General features: G+C 32.5%; 1 protein-coding gene across 1 annotated transcript in view; it reads right to left on the minus strand.

Moving 5' to 3' along the window:
- LOC143236646 (uncharacterized) overlaps nt 1-14,096 on the minus strand; it is a 102,123-nt gene that overhangs the window by 45,664 nt on the left and 42,363 nt on the right. The window contains exon 2 of the mRNA XM_076475021.1: nt 2,396-3,170. Coding sequence (XP_076331136.1) covers nt 2,396-3,170 — 775 coding nt within the window. The remainder of the gene's footprint in view (nt 1-2,395; nt 3,171-14,096) is intronic.

Below are 14,096 nucleotides of genomic sequence, written 5' to 3' on the forward strand. Positions count from 1 at the left end.
TCCTGCTAGCCCTAACTTATTGTACATAAAGTTCCAACACTTACTACTCATAATTTGACTGTTGTGTTTATTATCAGCAATGAAATTGTATCCCATAACAAGAAATAATAACTATTTTAGATTAAGCATTTTAACTATTACACTACACGTTATACACTATCAATTTGAAATATGTACATACATACATGAGCATAAAAAATTCCAAAAACAAAAGTATATAGTTATAACTGAAAATCTATGCTTTCAAGCTACATTACACTTTCTTACAAACAGGAAAAAAACTAACACAAAGATTATAATATAAATACAACTATTTATATGCTTTAGGTCAATGAAATATAGATTTCTGTTTTTACTGGAAAAGCCTTACAAGTTATGAATTGACACAAATTTTCTGTGAAATGTGTAACATCTATATAAAAAGTTTTTCTTAAAACAGATATTATGAAACATTTGTGAAAAAAAGTTAGTATAAAATTGAGAATTACAGATTATTAATGTACACAATCAATCTAAGAATTTTGTAAAAAAAAAAAACTACTTTGGTTGTAAGTTCAAAGTTGTTTTGATAAAATAATTATAAAAAGAGTTTCTAGAGGAAATTGAAAATATAATCATTTGTTTTTACTGACAGATATACCTGTTATATACTTTTGGTCCATTAGCTATCTCTTGTTCCAGTTGATATGTACGTAAAACAGAATTTTGACATAACAGCTCTTGGGAAGAGTTTCTGACAGAATTCAGAACAGATACACAAAAGAAATAACTAGCTACAGGAAGGCTATTGATTTTTTAAATTTATAGCTGCTGTAATTTTATAGCAATGTTTTCTAGTTATATATTTTCAAATATGAATATTCAATGATAGAATGCAACTGAACAGGGTATATATTTTTAAAAATAGAAATTTTTAACAAACAGAAATAGCAAATCTGATTACAAAATATTCAGAATTTTAGATAAGAAAAACAAAATGGTTTAGTAGCCAATAAGACAGATAGATATGTTTAGGATTTTACTGAACTATGAAATATGAATAAAAGAAAAACAATTGAAGCATTCATAAATGAGATGAAAAATAATTAATCCTTTACCTCTTCATAATGAAATAATGTTACATAAAATATATTAATGCACTGTACAAAACAATTAATACAAAAATAGGAACTTGTAATGTTGTAGTTATGAGAAAGCAAACCAACTGGTACAAAATAATGTCAATCATTATTCTGTGGTTCACTGTAATGCAAATCAGAAACAATTAATAAAAATATTAGGAAGTTGTAATGTTATAGCTATGAGAAAGCAAAACAACTGCCATAACTCAGTGTCAATCATACCTTTTAGTTCACTGTTATGCAAATTATATATTTAATAGTAAGTCCTGTGGTAGAAGTATTCTGTAATAAGAATAAGCAGTGGTGAAAAAACCAACCTTTACCTCAGCTACATATTATGAGGATCACATTCTGTGACTCTGTGTGCTGTCATTTGCTCAAGCAATGCTTTGACCAATTTAGCATGTCATAGGTTAGCACTATTATCCATTACAATAAAGTCAGGGTGCTAACCTATGACATGCTAAATTGGTCAAAGCATTGCTTGAGCAGCAGAGAAAGGAGTGAAGGGTGTGAACCATGTGTCCATCAGAGAACAATTCAGTCAAGCAATGTTTGGACTGCTTTTCTAAGATGCACCACATTAACTCCAGATGCTATGAGAACAGCTTTTCAGAAGACTGATTAAAAATGACACCTCAACACTTATCAACACTTTGACTTGGAGCATTTTACATTGTTGTCAGGATACTCTTTATTTTTCATGGCTACAATAATGCATAGTGAAGTGAATTGTCATAAGCCATAAATATGTAAAGTGACCTCTGATAGCCATTCATTTACTAACGGAAGCTTATTATTAATGATATCAGATAACCATATAATTAATTTACATAACAATATGAGTCACATTAATTTATAACACACACACACAAATGTGTGTTTGCACATGTGCAATAATGATATGAAATTTTAGTAACATATGTTAGGTGGAAGTTATTGTGGTACTTATGTTTTAAATTAATAAATGAATACGAGCACAGGTTGGAAAAACTGATAAAAAAATGTTAAATATGTTAACAGTTTTAAACAGTGAAATTTTATTAAAACTCATTTTATCAAATAAAATTTAAAATAAGCTCACATAGATTTATACCTCAGTTCTGTTGTGTTTAATTTAACATTACTTCACATGAAATCAAACTCAAAATTGTTAACTTTTTAATAGCAATGCTTACATGACAAAGATGCAAAGCAGAAAATCAAGGGAAAATAATGAAAAATATATATACTCTATGATTTTCATATCATTTCACTCAAGTTATCATACTTACTTTACACCCTTTCCACAAACATGTGAAATTTTCTCCATCTTTCTGGGTTTCAACATGGATGATACGGATGTGCTCTACAAGCTCACTTGGACAGTTTACTTCAGTAACACAATTTAACCATTTACATACTAAGGGTGACTGGGCTTTTGAACTGGCAGTTGATTGGCTAGAAATTGATGAGGTGGCAGTAGGAGATTGGCTACAGTGTAGTGAGGCATTAATTGGTGATTGGCTAGAGAGTGATGAAGTACTGAGACCTTGGGAAGAAGATGAAGTGTGTGAATATACAGTATGAATATTTTTCACATTAGGCTTTTCCCATTCTTTAACAAATAATGTCGTGTAAGCAATGGTGGCATTATTCTTAGTCTCACTGCTAATTTTTGTCACAAAATGTCCCTTTGATGATACTTTGGAGGAGTTAATTTTATCACTAGAGTCCTTTTTTTCAACAGGACATTCAGTGAGATCAGACACCTTCTTAGGCTGTGGTTGATCACCTTGGAGGAGACTATCCTTTTGATTAGTACTCAAGTGTACAGACGTATCCTCCCGAGAACAATTTCTGACTGATAAAACACTATAGTCAATGCTGTCGAACTCCTCACTGCTATGCGGAGAGTTGTCGTTGGTTTCTTCTGACAGAGAAGCTGGCAGAGGAGGCATAGGTTGAGGTGTTCCTGGAGAAGCTGGGCATTCTGGTGAGCATGGTTCTGAAACACTAGTAGTGTCACTGGATTGGCAGGAGTCACTTCCACCACTACTTACTGCCACACTGACAAAAACAGGAAATTTTTGTTAGTGAGAATATCAGCATTAATAATCAGTAAAAATTATCTTTTTAATTTTTCTTCTTTTTAACCTAAATATCTCCCCTTTTAATACTACACATAATTTTACTTAACACTATGTAAGAAAAAATAAAGCTACTATAGTTTATTTCTTATTAATGCATCCTTAAGGTATTATTTAATTACTATAGTGTTTTGTGTAAAAGTAAATTAACTCAATAGTTTTCATAAATATATCAGTTCCTATAAGTTTAATCTAATAAAAATAACATTAAGAATAAGGCGACAGATCTGAATATGTCCTTTATTAAAAAGTAAATTTTACCTTTACACTTTTCTGAAAAAAAAATTTAATTAAGAGCAATGCATTTATAATAAATAAACTTAACATGTATATGCAAAAACACGAAAAAGCACCCACTCTGATCGCTAACAACACGCTCTACAGCCTCACAGTAAATTTACAGTGTGATAAGTTTCTTTAACTGAAAGACAATATACTGAATCATATGAAACATATTCGATACCTTTTTACAGATTATGACTACTGGTTTCATAATCCACTGAATCTGCATCAGGGAACTTAACAAATATGTCATGTAACTGAATTGCTATAATTCCATTTATTTTTCTTTCTCATGACAACACTTGTGTGTGGATTTTTTGAGGCGTTAAGAGGTGTTTGTTATTCTTTTTCAACTTGTGTAGTATCATATTAATGGTACCAGGAGATATGGCTGTCTCCATCGCAATTGCATTTTGAGATGGAGAATTCTTTTTAATCCCACAGACCTCACTTTGTAGATAAGGCTAGAACCTATTATGATCTAATACCGCCCCTATCTCAACGCGATCGCTTCAAAAGTAAGCCTTTGTTTAGTTACATCATTAATCACGTGACCAATCACATGATCGCTAAGCGTTCGTGATTAGTATCTCGATCTGATGCTGCGGGTTGTGATGCCCCCGCATTACAAAATTAAATAATAATTTATCAAATATTTGTTGTCGCTTTCTTTCGATGTTTCTTAGATTTGTCGCTCGCTCTATATAGCTGTCTACTCAGCTTACATGTAAATACGGCCATGGTTAAGTGTTGTGTCTGATCAGCTTTAAATGTAGTTTCAGCGCTTTTCTGAACCCTTTGCTGTTAGATATTTTATTTTTATAGAAAACATTGAACACTTCTTTTTAAAAGGTGTCTTGTTTTTGACTAAATATTTTAACAATAATGAGGAATAAGTATGCTTTCTGAAAGAATTCTGTGACATTTTTCTACAACTGTGATTCAACGCAAACATATTATCTAAATTTTATATATTTTAACGATAAACTTTTTATCACTTAAGTGTGAAGGTAAAGTGGTATTAGTATAACGTATTTAATTCTGAATTGTTAGGCCTAGCAATGCTGTCAATAGGTTACATGTTGATTATTTTTTCCCAGACTACAATAATTGAGGGCAGTGTAGATCTTAGGTGCTCACAGTTTATGGGATGTGAAAGTTATAAGAAACGAGTTTTATTTGAGAACTCATCACTGGCAAACACTTTTAAGGAAACTAGTAGTGAAGATATGCAATTTTGTTTTTAAAGTTTGCATTTTGAAGAGAAGTTGGAAACTCCTGAATAAAGAAGAGATAATAGAAATGGTAAACTGTGAGAACTTGCAGGGGATATATATACAGTCTAAAATTGATATTCATCTGCTAATAATAACTCTCAAAATTTATTCTCAAGACGGCTGATATGGCTTTTAAAACTTTAATTAAAATGAAGTAGAGAACAACGTTTAGACCTTCTTACGTCATCTTAAGGTTAACAAAGATAGTTTGCAACGTTATTCTGTACTTTGTTTTAATTAAAGTTTTAATACCCATACCAGCCGTCTTGAGAATACATTTTTACTTCAAATGTACTTTTGAATGACTCTCAAAACTAACTTTGAAATAGTACCATTATGACTAAAAGTAGTGGATTTCATTGTATTGGATAGGTTCAATGAAGTTACACATTTCAGCCATTACCCCGTAGAAATGAGGAACAATTTTATAAGACTATTAGAAAGTGTCTCTAAAGAATTTTTTTTTTTTTTTTTTTTAAGGACGTCATTACGAACAACTTGATGAGGTGTCTATGGGCTCAAGTGTAATTTAGGTAGAGATTTTGACGTAAAGTGCTATCATAAGCTAACCTTCACAAGTCAGTATTTTTATTTTGACATTTTCTACTTTTCGAATTTAAAAAGAGCCTAATTTATAACTTAATTCATCCAGCTTATAAAATAGCTCTTTTTCTTCTTTTCATGAAGAAATACAGAACATAAAAGTTGTTTTTTACAAAAAAATAATTTTCCTGAACAATTATTTGATAGTGTCATTAAGAATTAGTTAAAAGGTTTGTACATTTCTAAAACTAGTAAACAAGTTGAAAATAAAGAAATAGTTTACTGTATTTTACCATTTACTAGCATCCATTTATAGAATTACATAAAAATATTAAATCCATTTTGAATAACGTTGTTCCTCACATTAATTTTAAAATTGTGTTTAAACATTTGTTTAATTTAGGTAATTATTTTAAATATAAAAATAGGATCCCATTTACGCATGCTTTACATCATATATAAATTTACATGTCCAAAGCGTAACTTTGGTTACATGGGCTCTGTATACGACGTTTGAACTCGTGTATTGAATAGCTTGTGCATAATACAATATATAATTAGGTGTCCATGTTTCGCCACTGCTTACAGAACTCCAACCTAAATATCGTTTCTAAACAGTTCAACATCTTGGTAAAGTGCATGTAGCAGAAATGCTACACACGAATGAAAGTTTATGGATTAGAAGACACGCCCAAGATTATTGTTAATCAAACAGCTTCATATTTGAATATAAAGTTGATAAACATTTCCAACATTTAGAGGCGGTTGCCCAAACCATGGAATCGACACCGAAAAATGGTCATTATTATTACAATTTGTTTTAACTGGTAAAGCACAAAAACTTAAGCCGCTTTCCCTCTAGAAGATTGTACAGATTATGATAAGGTTAAAGCATTTATTCACAATGGCCTGGCAATGCCAGGTGATTAAGGCACTCGACTCGTAATCTGAGGTTCGCGGGTTCGAATCCCCGTCACACCAAACATGCTCGCCCTTTCAGCCGTGAGGACGTTATAATGTGACAGTCAATCCCACTATTCGATGGTACAACAATAGCCTAAGAGTTGGCGGTAGGTGGTGATGACTAGCTGCTTTCCCTCTAGTCTTACACTGCTAAATTAGGGACGGCTAGCGCAGATAGCCCTCGTGTAGCTTTGCGCGAAATTCAAAACAAATAAACAAAATCTGTTCACAAAGCATACTAGTTAGTACCGGAGGCTTATCGCCAAAAATTTCGAGGTTATTGTAAGTGAGGTAGGCAGTCAGATTCATATGGAATTTGCAAATGAAAAAAAAAAAGTTTATATAATGGTGTAATTCTGTGCATATTGGCAACAGTTTCGACAAACTAAGACAATTATGTTAGTTAAATAATTCTAACGTTGTACAAGTGACGACATCAAAACTTATTTGGATGTAAAGAAAGTTGAAACACTAAAGGAAGCAGCTGCTCTTGCTGATGATTACACTTTAACACATGAAACCACTTTTCATAAAAAAAAAAAGCCATCACAGCAAAATCCTGAATCTATTTAATCCATTAAAGTTGAGGATTCTTTCAAAAAATCTAGCTTCTTTAGTTTGAAATCTTCATATAATCGGGATAAAAGTTCATCAAAATAATCAAAGCTTGTCTTCCATTTTTCTAAAATCCTGATCATATTATGTCCAATTGTTGGCGATTGAAAAAAGAAAGAAGAAAAGGAGGCAACAACCAGAGCGTTCGTGTCCACATGTGAACGTAGTTTTACCAGATCACCGACGTTGTTGATTTGGCCACTGATATAAAAACTTGTAAAGCACAAGAAGCTTATCCAAAGGATGAGCAGTCAAGGAGGAAGTTAGAAATGTTGTGTTTGTTGGTTCTGTGTTTTTGACAAATGACACTGTCAGTGCCACACCCCTTTGTATTTTGTGTGATACTGGGGCAACTCAATCATTGTTGTTAGAAGGTATAATACCTTTGGATTTGAGTTCTGCTACCGGTGAGTCTGTTATTGCTTAGGGTATTGAGGGTGGCTTTGTTAATGTTTCTCTTTATAACATTTGTGTAGCATCAGACCTAGTTTTTTTTTTACTAGTTATGGTTGGAGTAAGATCCACTTTGTCTATTGGGAAACGACTTGGACGGGGAAAAAGTTGTTGCCGAATCCAGGATGGTTAGCGAGGTGATCACTGTTTCACTTAATTATAATCCTGATGTGTTTCCCTCGTGTATTGTGATCCACCCAAGCTCAGACTGAGAAATTAAGTAAAAAAAACAAAACAAAACGAGATGGACATATGTCTAGAGGATGACATTATACATTTGTCTCTGATATCTTTTAGATCCGACTGGTATCCAACCCAGTTAGATAGGACTGGTAACTGTCCTTCTGACGATTCCTCAGTGAGTGATAATGATTGACATGAAGGATCTCGTTCATGTGGTGAAGTTCTTCTGTTTGCTAGAGGCGAACTGATCGCCGAGCAAAAAAAAAAAAAAAAAATATCAACAGATCTCTTCAGTATTGAAATATGCAGTCCCAAAGTATGAACTGGAGAAAGTTCCAAATGGTTATTTTTTCCAAAACCTATCCCACGTTTTGAAGAAACTTCACTCGTGTAATTACTTATTATATTGGGTCTTTAGTAAAAACTCTATCAGGGGAGCAATATTTTTGGCTATCATGTTTGTATCCACTCGATTCCATAAAGCTATTCCTTTGCAAAACATTTCAACCCAAAATATTTCTAAGGATTTGATTCATTTCTTTACTTTTGTTAGCTTGCCCAAAGAAATTTAATGTCAGGATTGTTTCAACAAGTTGTTTATGAGCTCGGTGCTAAACATATCAAAAATAGTGCATACCATCCAGAATTGCAAGATTTTCTTGAGAGATTCCATTTTACACTTTGAAAAATATGATGCAGACTTACTGTCTTGGTAACGAGAAGTATTGGGATGAAGGAGTTAATTTATTATCATTACTTGCTGTTCGTGAGTCAGTTCAGGAGTCGCTATGATTCACCTCATTCAAGTAGGTGTTTGGCCATTCAGTGTGTGTTCCATTAAAGTTGCTGAAAGAACAATGGTTAGAAGATGATCTGAAAGAAATGGGCTTATTGGATTGTATTTCCAAGTCTCGGTCCAGACCCTTACGTGCTTGTGAATTTGAAGTTCCATCCTGGTGAGATGGTCTTAGCATTATTACCCACTATGTGACATCCACTCAAAGGTAGGTATCGTGGTCCTTATGAGGTTTGAAAAGTTAATGATACAGACTATATTGTAAAATACTTGATTGTCGAAAGGCTACCCAGCTGTGTCATATATGTTGAAGCCTTATCACATCTAAGATGCATCCGAAAATATTTATGCCGTTGGGTGCTCGTCTGATACTGATGACAGGTTCTTTGACTGAAACATCTGTAAATTTGAAAATATCGGAAATGAATGCAACATCAAATTAAGTAATTCTGACATTCTGGACAATCGAGATTCAAAACTTGGTCACTTGCTTCCTGAAGAGAAAAATCAACTCAATTCAATATGAGTGTAAATTTCCGTACGTTTCTAATCAAACAAACATTGCTGTTGATGATGTAGATATAGGTGACACTTCTTCTGTGAAACAATATCACTGTCGTGTGACTCCATTCAAAGCCGGTAAAATGCATAAAGAAATATTTTGCATGCTCGGATGGCATTATAGAGCCCAGTAAAAGTTATCGGCTTTCATCTTCTGTACTGATTCCTAAACTTGATGGTTGGTTCCTTTAGATTCTGTATAGACTTTTGCAAAATAAATGCTTTGAGAAAGACAGATTCTTATCCCATTCTAAGAATGGAGGATTGTATTGATAAAATTTGAAAAGCCAGACATATCACAGAGTGTGACCTCCGAAAGTGATACTTGGTATGTTGCTCTAATTTACAGGGCAAAAGAAATATCTGCTTTTGTTACTCCTGATGCAAAATTATACTAGAAGAACGTAATGTCTTTTCGAATGAAAAATTTTCAAGCAACGTTTCAGCAAGTGATGATTCAGTGTCTCAATAATCTGCAAGATGTTGGAATTTATAATAATGATACTGCTATTTCCAGTGACACTTGGAAAGAACAATTATGTGTATTACATGATGTTTTTAAGAGGCTTAAGAAAGACAGTCTCATTGTAAATTTAACAAAAAAGTGACATTCGTAGAGCCAAAGTTGTTTATTTAGGTCATGTAGTAGGCAATGGACAAGTTTCTTCAGTTCAAGCCAAAGTTGATTGTATTGTGAATTATCCAACTCGTATCAAAGAGAAAAGATTGAGATTTTTTTTGGAATAACTGGTTATTAGAGGAAGTTTTGTGAAAGTTTTGGTGACATCACTGCACCATTAACAAACCTACTGAAGAAAAATCAAAAGTTCAAGTGGTCTGAAGTATGTCAATTTACTTTCGAAAAGGTCAAATCTTTATTGTGCACCTACTCTCTATTAATTGCACCTGATATTGATAAGTCTTTCGCATTAGCTGTTGATGCCACCGATTGTGGTGCTGGTGCTATTTTATTACAATCAAACAACAAAGATATTAAACACTCTGTTTGTTATTTTTCTAAAAAAAACATTTTATTGTCACCAAATAATCATTCTACTCTGGAAAAAGAAACAGTGGGTTTAGTGTTAGCTTTAAAACATTTCGGTGTGTATGTAACTGCATACACAACAACCTATTGTTATTTACATTGACCGTAATCCGTTATGTTTTTGAACCAAATGAATGACAAAACCAGAAATGTATTGTTCGAAATGTGTGTGTGTTAAAACTGTCTATCGCCAATTTTTAATTCTTTATGGAAAGAGGTGTGACGAATTTACTGTCATGTATCTATTTTAATATCAATGTTTGTTTAAGTTAAACTTATATTTATAAATGTAGATGAATTGTACTGCTCCCAGTGTGACAGAGGTATGTCTGCGGACTTACAATGCTAGAAACCTGGTTTCGATACCCATGGTGGGCAGAACACAGATAGCTCATTGTGTAGCTTTGTGTTTAACTACAAATAAAACTTGTACTGTCAAAGCTGTATTGCAAAATTCCCGCCTATTCACTAAAGTTGTAGAACATTCTCAAGCGTAAGAACCAACAATATACGTGTGTATGTAAACATTAATGTATCGTAAGTACTATTGTGCAGGCGGAAATTTCTAGAAACACTTCTCGCGTTTATAGATGTAACCAACACGACGCTCCAAGAGACAGTATATATATTGTTGGTTTGCTATAGTTTGTAAACTATAAACCTCGGAATCTGTAACTGTGATTAACGCTTATCAATCGGAAAACTACAGAATTTGACCAGGAACGTTTATAGATTTCCAAAATTACAAAGCATTTACTTCACAGTAGACTTACAACGCTAGAAACTGGATTTCGATACCTGTGGTGGGCAGAGAACAAATAGCTCATTGTGTAACTTTGTGATTAAATACAAAAAAAAAAAGAAACGTCAACATCACAAAACTTTGTCACCGAGGGTTGGCTCACAAAGGATATAGGGGATAAAAATGAAAGGATTATAAATTTTATAAGTTTAAATTGACTGCTATGACAGGACACTTAGAAGACTGTAGAAAATCAAGATGTTTGTCGAAAAGAGAATATTAGAAAACCAGCATGGTTATATTGAGAAAGATTGGCTGAAAATGTAAAAGTTAGCACTAGGTATTTCTTTAAATATATGAAGGATTAAAGTATTTCTTTAAAAGTATTTCTTTACATGAAGTAATTATTAAAGAAGTAGGGGTTTTCAGGTGTAATGGAAGGGTCATATATGATGATTATGAGATGACTGGATTTCATTAAATTCTTTAATTTCTTAAATTTTTAGTCATGAAGATTTAAGCAATATACTTTGTTCTGAACAGTTTTTACATAAGTCTTACATCAAAGATGGAAGTAGGTTTTGAAGATTTGCTCAAAAATACTTTGTAAAATATTTCAAATGCTGTAAAGTTTTGTTGGATCGTCAACATAGTTTCCCTAGGGGAAATCTTGCCTTTGACAAATTTCACATGAAAGTCTTACTAAAAATTGTATGTAGGGGGATAAGTTGGTTCATTGGATAGAAGGTTGCTAGAGGGGAAAAAGCAGAGGATTATTGTAAATGGAATTCTGTCAAACTGAACTGATGTCACAAGTAAGGTACCTCAAGGCTCAGTGTTAGAACCTCTGCTATTTTCGATCTACATTAATGACACAGACAAGAAATGGTCAATAAATTATTAAATTTGCTGATTATATTAAAGCCTTGGATGTTACTGGCTGTGAGGAGGATGCTACTGCTTTACAAAATGATTTGGTGTATTGGTCAAATAAATGGAAGATAGGTGACTGATGTGCATAGTGTGAATTATAATTTTGATAGCAAGGGCATTAACTGTATACAGAAGAAAATAATCTTGATGTTATAGTTCAGTGTTTCTCAACTGGGTGAATGGTTCACCTTGGGGTTTTGTCTATGTTATATTTATTCTAGTTATAGGTTAATGTATATTTTACTCATAATAAAGAATTTTGCATTTTAACTTAGTACTTGTTTATCTTTTTCCAAACTGGAGTGAGTGAACTGTTGTGAAAACCTCATAGGAATGAATAATGTTAGAAAAGGTTGAGAAACAAATAGTATTTTAAGTTTTATTATACTTTTATATACAAAAATATTGAAAACAAGTCTAAAGAGTTTATAATTTCATGTTATAGTATTAGCTTGTTATGTCATACTGCAGTATTGTGTTCAATTTTGGGATTTGTATTTGTCAAAATGGTTTCAGAGAAGGGCTACTAGGATAATAGCTGAGATGGAAAGGTTGTCACAGAAAAATAAGTTAAGATCTCTGAAATTATCTTCTCTTGGTAAAAGAATGGTTGGAGGAGATCTGCTTGAGGTGTTTAAGACTCCTAAGAGAATTGATAATGTTGATGTATTGTGTTTTTCATACTTAATGGTGGACATGGTAGGACTAGAGGTCACAAATATGAACTAATATCAGGTAGAGTCATTTTCTGCTAAGACACTTTTATTTTTCTAATACAATAGTTGGTCTTTATAATGCATTACCTTCAGATGTAGTGGAAGTGATAAATTTAAGGGAAGGCTCAATAAATGTTTAAATGAGAAGGTCTGGTTTTGGGATTGTTGTTTCCTTTTTACTTTAATAGTTTAGTTGAGTAGATGGACCAACAGGTTCTTTTTTGCACTTAAGTGTTATGTTGTATATACATATATATAAAATATGTGTGTGTTTTATTTTTAGTACTTTTTCTGCATGAACAAAAAACAAAAAGGAAAAATTTAACCATTATTAGTGAAGAAAGTTTTGTAAAAAGTAAATATATGTTTTTACCAAAAACAATAACATCAAACAAGAAAAATGCATGCAAAAATTTCCAACATATGTATTAGTATTGTTTCTTGATTGAAGATCAATACTAAAGGAATATAAATAATGCATCCAGTTTGAATGAAAGGAAATAACAATGGAATACTTTTATGACACTTCTTTTAATAGCACACAAAATTCTAGACAGAGTTAAATAACAAACACCATATTTTATAGAAGAATGCCACATACCAACAAAAAGAATATATAGAATATACACATCAGTGGTTTCCAAACCTGGAGTTGCAGCCCCAAATTAGGTCTCAAGTTTGGTGTGATAAAAAATTGTATGTAACAAACAGATCTGATTGGCCAGCATACACAGACTTGAGATGTCTAACATGGAGTTATTTCTGTAAACAGTTGGTGAACTACTGCAAAACATCGTTAAATGCTGATGGTAACAGCAGTTATGAAAGTTGAGCACAATGAAGTTACTCCATATTAGTCAATATCCAACAGTTCCCCGCTGCTACAGCGGTAAGTCTATGGATTTACAATGCTAAAATCAAGGGTTCAATTCCCCTTGATGGACTCAGCAGATAGCTTAATGTGGCTTTGCTATAAGAAAACACAAATACAATATCCAATACATGTTCATACTGTTTCAATACAAAATAATAATGGATTCTTTCAAATGCACAGTCATTAGTAGAAACTCTTTCTTACATGTGTGTGTGTGGAAGTCACAAACTAATTTCTTGAATATAAAAATACTGCCAAATATTTTTGTTATTAAATTAATTCAGAATGCTATAACCAATATTTTTCAACAGATGTACTTCTGCAGTGTCTAAACAGGTACGTTTTACAACCAAGTAGTACCTCCAAATATTGGATTGTCTTTTTTCCAGGCGTGTATAATAAAAGAATGACAAGAAACCTGAGAAATGATATGCAGCTATCTCAATGAAATACAACACTGATTAAACTAACTTTAAGAAAAAAATATATTTATCAAATTTTTTTTAACTGGAATTTTAACATGTAGCATTCAAACTAAATTTGGAAACACTTTCTAGTCAGCAGCTATATTACATACATATATACTAGGTTACCAACGAGTCTATACAGCAGTGTTAACTACAGCATGGTAATTAGAGTTAAATTTAAACAGTATCTGAGACACAATCAATGGCTTTATTAAGTAACAAATTCCACCAGTATTTCAAAATTCAGCAGCATATTGTATAACAACTGTTATTGTGTGAACGCCTTTCACAAACTTGTGAAAGTTTATTATACTTAATTATACCTGCCTTAACACTTTTTTCTTACTTTTAGTACACCACTCACTTAACCTAGCCCCTTAATAACTTTCAAGA

Source organism: Tachypleus tridentatus, chromosome 13 (assembly GCF_004210375.1).
Source record: "Tachypleus tridentatus isolate NWPU-2018 chromosome 13, ASM421037v1, whole genome shotgun sequence".
Taxonomy (NCBI): domain Eukaryota; kingdom Metazoa; phylum Arthropoda; class Merostomata; order Xiphosura; family Limulidae; genus Tachypleus; species Tachypleus tridentatus.